At 37.9% G+C, this 10,802-nt stretch overlaps 1 protein-coding gene across 1 annotated transcript; it reads right to left on the reverse strand.

Annotated features, from left to right (window-relative positions):
* Positions 1-3,084: 3,084 nt before the first annotated feature.
* On the reverse strand, positions 3,085-9,874 carry CNN1 (calponin 1). Its single transcript, XM_029283606.1, has 6 exons — positions 9,747-9,874; positions 8,525-8,591; positions 7,332-7,469; positions 6,611-6,721; positions 4,908-5,054; positions 3,085-3,824 (listed from the first exon to the last, which is right to left on the reverse strand). Exons 1-6 carry the CDS (start codon positions 9,779-9,781, stop codon positions 3,570-3,572), a joined length of 753 nt encoding a protein of 250 aa, XP_029139439.1. The 5' UTR covers positions 9,782-9,874; the 3' UTR covers positions 3,085-3,569.
* Between the last annotated feature and the right edge of the window lie 928 nt (positions 9,875-10,802).

Genomic DNA, 10,802 nt, shown 5'->3' on the forward strand with positions numbered 1-10,802 from the left:
GTCACTTTTTCCCAGTGTCTGTATAAATCTTTGGGTTTATATTAACTGGAAATTCAGGATGCATAGAATGGAGCTAAGTGATTGTTAGTGTTAAATCTTTTAAATAATAAGCTGTTATCTTATTATTATAAGCTGTCATGTGAATGTATTCAACTTTTCCAGTGGGTCTCTGCTCCAGGATTCTAAATCATTTTGGAAATGAATCAGCAGCTTATTAAGAAGCTAATGATATCACCACACTAACTGAATAGTTATGTAAGTCAGATACTGGAAGCACAACCAAGGCAAGGAGGTGTCATCTACGGTGTGCTTTTATTCCTACCTGGATTAACAACATACTTGACAGTTTTTGCTTCACCCTGGAGTTTTGACAGTAGAATCCTTCTCTCCTTTGATAAAGTTACTTAATTTTTTTCTGGTTAGTAAAATGGCAGTCCTTGTGTGATGGCAGAACTGAAACTACTTCACCTAGTGAGACAAGTGTTTCATTGTTTTATTTATTTATTTGATTTCTATAGCTGCTCATCTCAGCAAATGACTCTCCATGGCTCACAATTGTTAATTCAGCTGTTTAATCTTCTGTATGAGTCTAGTCTGGATATGTTATATTGTGAAATGTATACTTAGGGACAGCACCTGCTCACAGGATCACTCTTTGGAATTGCCTTGAATTGAACATCAGCAATGATGGGGCATACTAAATAGGCTTTTATTTGCAATTCTGTCCATTGGTTTATATGAAAATCAGTTGATTTGGGTATAATTTATTGTTTGAAAAGTCACTGAGCAGATTTGCTACGACAAAGTGTTAAAAACTGAAATATTATTTCACTTTTAAGCCTGTGTTTCATTAGAATATTCTCAATTATTCCAAATATGCAAAATTAACTCGTGTCTATATGCATACATCAGTAATGATTTTGGCAACAATACAGTGATGGTTGCTACTGTTACTTTACAGATAGAGATACAGATACAAATACATTAAATTTCCCAATCTTACATACAGACCTGCAGTATTTTGAAAGTTTGTTCCTCCAGAAATATTCAAATGACCAGAGACTGTCCTCTATGTTGAATTTTATGTTTAGTTTCAAGAGGACCAAAAACTTTTAATGATAACTCATTTGCTGAAAGGCTTTTTCATGCTGTTGATTATACTGCAATTTAGAGTGTATTCATGATCATGTAGTTTCACATCTCATACTAAGAGTAACAAATCTAATGGGTTTTGCCTTTAGCACATTCTGCAGTGCTGACTGCTTCCATTAGAGATGCTTATATAAAAATTCAAACATTTGGAGAAACAAATGGCTTAGCTGATAGAGGTTTCACAGAATAATTAAATTGTGTGTGGTTGTCTTCTCTTGCAATATCTTAGATTCAAAGGTTACAAAAGGCCTTGGAGATTGTGGAGAACCACTAAAGTAAATGATCTGACAGGTTGTAATAGGAAGGGTTATGGTGACATCTTCATTTTGTTTTGTTTTTAAACAGACACATCAGAATATGTGTTAAATAGCATTTAAAATAATATTTTAAAAGCCCCCTTTTCTCTTCTTTTTATTGTGCCACAGTGAAATGAAGTAAATTTTAGCATAACATTACAATGAAACATACCTTTTTATAGGTTTTTGTTTTAAGGGAAGTGTGCCTTTAGCTGTTCAGCATGCAGAACACCTGCAACTGTAGGAAGGATGTGGATTTTTTTTTAGGAAGATAAAGGGCAAGTGCTTTCATTGACTCCTATTAGCTTTTCAGTAGTATATATTTATGCCACTTTTCCAAATGTTAATTTGGAAAATGAGCAAATATTCCTCTAGTTCTAGATAATTACCAGACAACATGGCATTAGAAAAAAAAATAGTGAAGCCAGCCATTCCTCAACTAAATATACATATAGATGACAGGCATACCAATCCTGAACTACAAGTGCAGGGATTAGATTATAATTGAGTAAAATTGTGATCAGTTAAAAGAAAAAATGTTTTAATATGCATAAATTACAGATTCATGGGCAGCAAAAAGTGAGACCTAGTGTGATGTTATGTTCTAGGTATTGGAGTAGAGTAGCCCAGAAAAGTTCATTCTGGGCGACTTTGAGCCAATTTCTTTTTCTCAGCCCAGGCTATCTCACAATCTATCTTAACATGGGAGAAAGTGGTGGAAAGGATGCTTCCTTTGAGTTCCTGGAAGAAAGGCAGGACACAGCTAGATGCACAGGCAAGTACCAGTGAATCCTACTTTTGTGTGAATTGTATACTGTTGGGCTTATAACTCAAACTTTGAATTGCACAGTATTGGCTTTATGGTAGATGATTCTATCTTTGTACAAGGCACATGACTATTTACATAAATCAGGAGAAGAATGCTTTAAAAATAATTGTGGTTCCTGTATAACCTATGTTCAGTTAGTTTTACCTAACTTCCGATGCCTTTAAATTCTTAGATTGTATGCAAACACACAAATGTCTACTATTTACTGCAAATTAAATATGTGCATGGGGATGAATGGGATAAATAAAATCAGAGGTAATGTAGTGACATGCTGACTAATGAGAGATAAGTAAGGCAAGTACAAAGAAACATTTGTGTATTGCCAAGATATTCCTATCCATGTAATATGCAAGCAAGCAGGTTTATTAAAAAGCATTGAGCTGTTTTGCAGAAAAGTTTGTATTCTTGGGCAACTAGCTGTTCAGTTTCCAGACAGTTTCTGCCTAAAATTGCAGAGGTGCTTGGTTTAACTTTGCATCTCCCTTTCTGCACCATTTTTTCCAAATGACCTCACATTGGTCATCTACAGATCTTAAGGCATATTTATGTTACTCTGGTGGTGTTGCCTGGCTGGTGTGTCCAGCCTCCTGCAATCATTCTCCACCCATACACATTTTTCACAAGTTTTTGCTTTCCAAGAAGTCAATGGCTGGCTCAGGTTGCCACTGCTCTTGCACAAACTTTGTGTGTTTTAGGAAAGAAGTGATTGGAGCCTTTGGCAAAGTTAGCACATGGAGAACTTGCTATTTTATATCTAAGCAGTTCAAAAAATGTGGCTTGTCCTGAAGCAATTTGTGTAATTAATGAAAACAAAATAGAGTGCAGGAGCTAACAATTTTACAGGTTGTACCTTCATTGCCTGCCTCTGCATTGATCCAAAACATTAGCAGCAGCTGGCACTGGGAAATAATGATTGACAGTTGCCAGGGCTTTTTGTCAATTGAGAAGCCAAATTAAGAGGACTCATCCTTTTGTTTCTACTTCTCTCAACTTACTGGTTTTATTATTTGATCTTTCATCCTGAGAGTTTTGAGCCATATTAGTGCACGCTCAAAAGCAGTGACAGTAGTTGATAAGTCAAAGCGTGAAAGATATCGAGGTGAAGCTTTAATGCTCAGTGATGGGGAAGTCTGGCTCTGGCATGTATTAAGGAGTCCTTAGTGAGTTGGTTAGCAATTTAGGGAACTGAATCTTCTTATATTCCTGGGTTAAAATAATCACATGATGATGGATCTTTTAGGAAGTGCCTTGCAGTGCTGGTGTCTCTATATCTGTCCCACAACTCCTGCTGGCTATTCAGAGTTGTAGAAGTTATGATGGCTGTGGTTATATTGGTCCTCATCCTCTCCTCCAATTACAGGATAGGTGGGCGTGAGACAATACTTGGAGTCATAGACTTGCCGCGGCAGCCCATACACAGTCATGCCTTGCTGTGAGGCTCCTTTGTTGCTGCCCATTTGCAGGGAGATATTCTGGGTGTCGCAGTGCTCCATGCCAAGGGTGGGCTCAAAGATTTGTCTCTTGGTTCCAGGAGCTGTCATGCCTGCCTGAGGTGCAGTAGAGGAAAAACGGGGAAGAATAGAAAAGTAAAAAGCAGTTACTTGGAGAAAGTGTGAAAGGACTGGAACAATTGATAAATGACCCACGCACACACATACACATATACCTGCCAGTTGGTATTTAATATGATCACTAAAACTTTGTGTTGAAGAAAATATGTCACCTAAGGAAAATAATTTGGCTCTTTGCCTTGTAAGACATTTATTTGCTAATTGATACATCTCAGGATGAAGTAATTGACATTCTAACATACCTCAAACATTTCTTTATCTTGATTTTTAAGAGCTAAAAATGAACATTTTGAGATTTGAGTACCTAATTTCTACACTACTCTTAGAGGAAAGAGCAAAGTATGACTTGTTTATGTCAAACGTATCTTGAGATAATGGTCTTTGCCTAGCTTGAACTTCCTTCAGCCTCAGTTCACATGTTTTCAGAGACCAAAAGCCAAGGAATCACATGCTCCCAAATTAAATATTGATGTACAAACAGGAACAAGAATTTTATGTTTGGAAGAATTTGAGGGTTGTGTTTTAGTGAGGCCTAAACACAAGCTACATAAAAGTGTTCTAGATACAGTTACCTAGTTTCACACAGCGATCGTGTATGTCTGAAACCTTAGGAATGTTCCAGCCACATAGACGTGAAATGCTTCAGAGTCAAAGGCAAACAGATGCTTCGGAGCATGCATGGGCATGAGCATAGCACCTGTCTAACTTCTTAAAGCAGCTGCACGGAAGTTGCTCTATGGTTGCTGCATACAGCTTGAAAATAGCTGTATATAGAAACCATGTGCCCTGAAGTACCTATTTGTCTTCAAATCTGAAGAGCCTAGTATTATCTGAATAAGCATACAGAAGTATACAGAAACTGCAAAGGAGGAACCTATCCTTTATTTCTACATGGAGATTACACTATGATAGAAGCAGTGTATCTGCTATAGTACACGCAGTTGTGGTAATTCTGCTAGTCAATAAATTGTTGATGTTCCAGTGGAAGAATGAGGGGGAAAACAGGTAACCGTATCAAAATCAACTCAGTAATCCATTTTTTCCATTCAGATTTCTTACCTGGCTAGCCCCCTTGTTAGTTCCCATTTGTAGACTGATTGTGGCCTGATCTAGAGGTTGGTCTGCACCCAACTTTGGATCATAAAGGTGTCGGCGTGTGCCATATGCTGTCATACCTTGCTGGCTGGCAAACTTGTTAGTGCCCATCTAAGAAGAATGCAGTATTGACAATTAGACTCATCATTCTGTCTTTGCCAAGTTTCTATTTTATATATAGGTTAAAAGCTTCCTGTTCATTCTGTCACTTAGACCTTTTCTCCGTTTTCTCCTTAGTGATTTATATTATGTAACATCACTCAGCCATGACCGATAATAAAACACTCCATATGAAGACAGCTATATGGTGTCACTGTAAATCACAAGTGAAGAATTGGTCCTTTTCATGTCTTCTGTTTCCTTTAGCTATTCAGCAGTGATTTTAATGCAGGAAAACTTGCTTCAAAGCACTAATGACATTCTTAGAGATAATTTTTTGGGGAACAAACTGGCGAAAATCACATTGGCAAATATAATATTTACACAACAATATGCCAGTTTTAGTGAGACAGGTATAAAATGGAACTGAGGGCACTTCACCCACAATCTTTGCACCATTTCTGAATTCTTTCAAGAATTGAATCTCCTACGCTTCTCTCCTTATCACCAGTTGAGCCTGTTAATTTCTAGCTTGGCTGCAGCGTAAAATACTGATGTTTCCAGTGATGAAGCTTGGAAGAAGTTCATGAGTGGTCTGTTTTCAGTCTGTGGGCAAAACTTTTTGCCATTTCCCAGCTGCAGGCTTCAGCTGGCATAGCATCAATGACATCTAGAGTGGGAGCCAGATGGGGTCAGAATGATGAAAATAGCATCATATTGCAAGCCCCACTCATTTTGCACATGCATTACAATGTTATGTATTTCAAAGTGGTGGAGCCTACAAAACAAAATCATTTTCAATTCTCCACTGGTATTCATTGAGCCCTTAAACAGAAGTGACTTGAGAGTTTTACAGGCATACCTTTACAGGAATTGCTCCTATATTTTTGGTGCATATCACTGAACAAAAAAAATATCTACTGATACCCGTTTACTACGCAGTAAATTGTTTTGATACCCTGCACACAATAACCCAGGTGAAAACAGCTCATGTGAAATTGACAAAAATGTATCTTTTTTCTTCTTTTCCTAAGCAGTGGGCTCAAAGCATGCTTAGGATCTAGCCTCCTGGATGTGTCTATTTTGGAGAAGAAATTGATCTTCTAATAGCATATTTTCTTTCCCTGCAATGTAAAATGGGAGAAAGGGAATTTCTGTTGCTTCTCTCCCTGCAATTTTCAGTGTTTTGTTCATAATTCTCATCAGCATTTTTACTGCCTAATGCACACCTGGCTGATCCATATGAGCTAAGAATAGCAGACACACTGGCACCATTGTGTCTCTGCAGTTAATTAACTAGAGGAAGCATTGACTAGTTCTTGGTACTTCAAGGCTGACTGGGGTGAGAAATGTTGCAGATCAATCTCAAACTTTCGGGAAGTTTGGGCAGAAGGATGAAAGCACTTGTGTGGAACTGCCATGGTAATTATGTATTTGACCACAATACACATTTGGACAAAGAAACTAATTTTGAAGGTATAGCAAGGTATCCTAAATTATTCCCTACAGACAATGCTACAAAATATCTGTATCTTAGGGGAACAGTTGCTATGACCGAAGCTACACACCTGCAGTCCTATGATGTTCCTTCCTTCTTTCAGCTTTTCAGGGAGGAATTTCCGCTGTTGTTTTTCAGCATATTTCACTCCGACATTCACCCTGTTGCCTTTTGTCTTTGCCTGTGTTGTGACAATCAGAAATCCTTTCAGATGTTTCTCTCCAGTATTTGCCAGAATGAGACAGGTCTGTTTTGCAGTGGGGTTGAGAACAACAGGAAGTTTTCCCCAGCCTCAGACCTCCTAGTTATTTCATTTCAAATTGGATCAAAAACCCGTTTAGTTCTGCAAATGATTTCCTTGAGACATCATCTCTGTGATGTCCAGGCTGAAATCTCAGCACCTTCCTTATAACTGTATAAAATTAGGCTGAGCATATACGGAGGTGCAAAGGGAAAGGGTTCTGTACTTGCTCTTAGTACTTCTATAATTCAGTATTTAACTGAAGATACTGAAAAGAGGTTTCTCCTGCCCATCAATATAACTCCTCTGAAAAAAGACTTATAGATCAATAAGGGATATTGTAGATCGGAGGCAGTATAACAGGTATTCTCTTCTAGTAGTGAAAAGCTAGACTGTCATTTTGAATGAAATCTTAGGCCACACTGTGATTTTGGGCTCCATTCACATTTGCAATATGGTGATTGTGTTAACCAATATTAGATTATTGGGGTGATATCTATGAAACACTTTCATGTTATCATACAGGGTTTATTGAAGAAAAACAACTTACCATGCTAGCTAAAGCAATCAGAGTTGACTGGACCTGGGTATGGTTTGTATTTTCAAAGAGATCATTTGCTTCAAAAATGTCATGGGGTTTCACTCCATATCTTGTGATAGCCTTAATAAAGTTGCCAATATTTTCCAGCTGCAAAACAGGAGAGTCAACTAATCATTTACAATCATTGAGAGTTCTCCAGGAATGGTTTCCTTTATAATGCTTCTCCTAATAAGTGGATGGTGGAATGTAAAGGTCTAAGGCAACCTTCTCCAATATGGCATGGAACTGTAATTCCAGCATGTCTGAAAAGCATTATGGGGGGAAAGACTGATTTAGTTCTATCTCAAAACTCAAGGGGAAAAATTGTAGCCATCTACATAATGCATCACAAGTGCAACAGTGCAAGCATAAGGACTCTTCTAATAATGAGTGGATTCATGAGCCAGAAGTGCTTCCTCCTCTTTTTACAGTCAGCAAAGATGTGACAGTTAGTAAAAAGATGTGAAAGTAGAAAGATGAATGTTATTCTGCCCTGTTTGGTAATTGCTCTGTACTATCAGAACAGCCACACAACATGTACTTCAGGGGTCCCCAACCCCCGGTCCATGGACCGGCACCGGGCCCCAGCATGCCAGAAACTAGGCCGCACAAACAAGTGAAACCTCATCCATGGGATGTAGGCAGCATGCGAAACCATGCCCCCTCCAGTCCACAGAAATACCTCTCCACGGAACCGGTCCTGGGTACCCAAAAAGTTGGGGGCTGCTGATGTACTGCATAGCAGAACTCTAGCAATAAAAGCTGCTTTTGAGAGGGAGTATTTGGATCAAAAAAGCAGGGAAGGGAATTCCTCTCCTCATTGATCTTCATACTCCCAAATGCATCAGCCAGTCTTTCTCCCACAATATTTGGCTGCATATCTTTGCTCATTACACTTTGAAATAGAATTTCACTATTTATTTCTGTCCAATACACTTGTATTTGTTAATAGTTCACTTCTTTAACCTTTTTATTTTAGTTGAAACATTTCTTAGTTTGTGTTGCCAATATATTACTATTTACAGCAAGTAGCTGTGTAATAAAGAGAAAAGCTCAGCTATTTCCTGCTGCCATAATGATAACCTTTTTCATGAACCTTAGTAAAAGTTTCTTAATAATATAAAGGTAGCACTGATCTGCACATAGGCAAGAGAGAATGGTACCTGATGCCAGTTCTGGGTAGACTCATTCACTTTTCTTACAGATCCAGGTTGGAGTTTGTTGATAAGTCTGAAAGAGAGGGGGAAAGGAAAGTTTTACCCCAAGGTATTTATTTCTTCAGCATCAATATAGGACTTCTGTGCATTTACTTTGATGCAAGAATACCACGTAATTCAGAAATGGCAACCTATGTGTTTTTTTTCTTCTGAAAAGTTCTATCTAAACAAAAATACTTATGAGTGCTCACCCATGGAATATACTCAAGAAATGGTCAGTCAGAAGAAATTTGCTGTATCATTTTTCCATCTTCAAAAAAGACTCAGTGCAGCTCAGTAATCTTAGTTTTAAAACCCCAGGCATTCACTATCAATTAAATATATTAAAAGCTGCAGATTCTCCAACGTCTTAATTGGTCTCCAAAAAAGTAGTGTCTTTATTAAGCAACTTAGGAGATGTTTTCAGTCATGATTCTTGGTTGGAAATTAATGGAATTTAAAAAAATATTAAGGGATGTGGGTCAGTGATACTACAAATATTTTGAGATTGCTTTAAACATATAGAGCTGGCATTGCAGTCTTATACCTGTGTGTACAAATACTGGTTATGTTTAAATTGTTTAATATTCATAGTAATAAAAACAAATGCAGTAAAATGGAAACAGTGGTACATCTGCTTTTCTGCCAGTTGGCTGAGATGGTAAATAGAGTTGCCAAATAACCTGGAAAAAATCCATCTTTGATGCATTTCATTATACCTAAGCCACCAAAAGCAATGTGTTTCAGTCCCCTGTCTTAAATTTAAAGCATCCTTGAGTTATTCCATTACTTGGAATTGGGGGAACATATTTAGGGATCAAAATTTTGAACACAGGGGATACATCAGATTTCTTTATCTCCTTTTTAAGTAATTTTAGTTTTATTTGTTTTATTATCCAGGTTTATCAAATTATCTATAGTAAGTCATTCATTGTCTTTGGCAATGAGGAATCCTTGGCATAGTTTGAACTGTGAATCTAAATAAAAATGTTCCTCAATAATCATGTACGAGTTTTTTTTTAAAGGAGATATTTCTTTTCCCCCATACAGTATATCTGAAAATGCCCATCTAGAAAAAGGTAGTCATTAAAAAATTAATTTGAATTAAAACAGTTAATGCTGTGAAGCCTTCTTTGTCCACCCTCAGTCTTTGGGGAACAAGCTTCCCCCTCCTTCTGTGTTGTCTTACTCGCATAGGATGACTCCATCTTTCAGACATTCCATGAAGTTGTCTCCAATGCGCTTCCCTGTTGCTTCCTCAATCCATTGTCGCAATTCAAGTTCCCGCTGCAGATCATATTTCTGTGCTAGCTGCAGAAAGAAATAATGTACATATCTGGATGCTTGTAAAGAAAGCAGCCTTTTACAAGTTGTTGCCTAGTGAATTCTTGGCAAATGTCATATCATCCAGTGGGCATCCCCAGTAGACCTTAATGACTGAGAAATGTGTAAGAGAATGCATGTAAGAGAATACATTCAGAGCCTAGATGGGTAAAATGTCAGCATGGACACTTGGAATATAACTCAGCAGTGCAGCAGCAATCAGTGCTTCTCTTTCAGACAAGTTTACAAATAGATCTCTCCCCTCCAGCATTCTAGATATGATGCTGCAGCTTTGCAGTTTCCAGACCAATCTCAGAAGCAGCCCATGTGTGCACATTGAAAGAAATGTATCTTGAATGTAGCCACTAAGGCTCTGCACTCTCCAGAAATAATTTGAATGAATTTTTTCAGATCTTATGCAAGCATGTCACCTCTCATTCATTCATCAATCTTTTTTTTCCAGACATCTGCATGAGCCTGAAATAAAAGTAGCAGTTGCTTTAAGAATTATAAAGATTTTTAATGGGATTGGCAATTTTTTTCAAGGACTAGCAAAAGATGGGCTGTTTTAAGGAATAGCACAAAGATGCTGCACCTGTGTAGAGCCCAAAAAATTTATTCCAAGCTTTATTGAAGGGTGCACTGCCTTAGTAACTGCTCTACTGTCTCATCCAGGACCATCTACAGCCATGAGCGATAAGAGCTGGAAAAAGGTTTTCCTTGCTACAGTATATGGAAGCCAGCTGTGCCTCAGTAGCTTTCAAAGCTTTGAACCTGCAACATCATGGGATCTTCCCTAATTCCCAGGCAAGAATCTGCCAGAATTCTTACGGGGTTTTCTTCTAGGCAACAGTTAAGTGTTGCACACACTTGCCAGACTTGGATGATATAAATAGAGCTGATCAGGATACTGATTTAGTCA

The sequence above is a fragment of the Protobothrops mucrosquamatus genome, unplaced genomic scaffold (assembly GCF_001527695.2).
Source record: "Protobothrops mucrosquamatus isolate PMUCROS unplaced genomic scaffold, P.Mucros_1.0 scaffold150, whole genome shotgun sequence".
In the NCBI taxonomy this organism is placed as follows: Eukaryota; Metazoa; Chordata; class Lepidosauria; order Squamata; family Viperidae; genus Protobothrops; species Protobothrops mucrosquamatus.

Excerpts from the sequence above, each read along its gene's own strand:
- CNN1 (XM_029283606.1), bottom strand. The coding sequence starts at position 9,781 with ATGGAATGTCTGAAAGATGGAGTCATCCTATGCGA. Across the intron at positions 6,722-7,331 it reads TGATTGCTTTAGCTAGCATG|GCAAAGACAAAAGGCAACAG; the intron begins GTAAGTTGTTTT and ends GTCACAACACAG. Across the intron at positions 5,055-6,610 it reads GGAACATCATAGGACTGCAG|ATGGGCACTAACAAGTTTGC; the intron begins GTGTGTAGCTTC and ends CATTCTTCTTAG.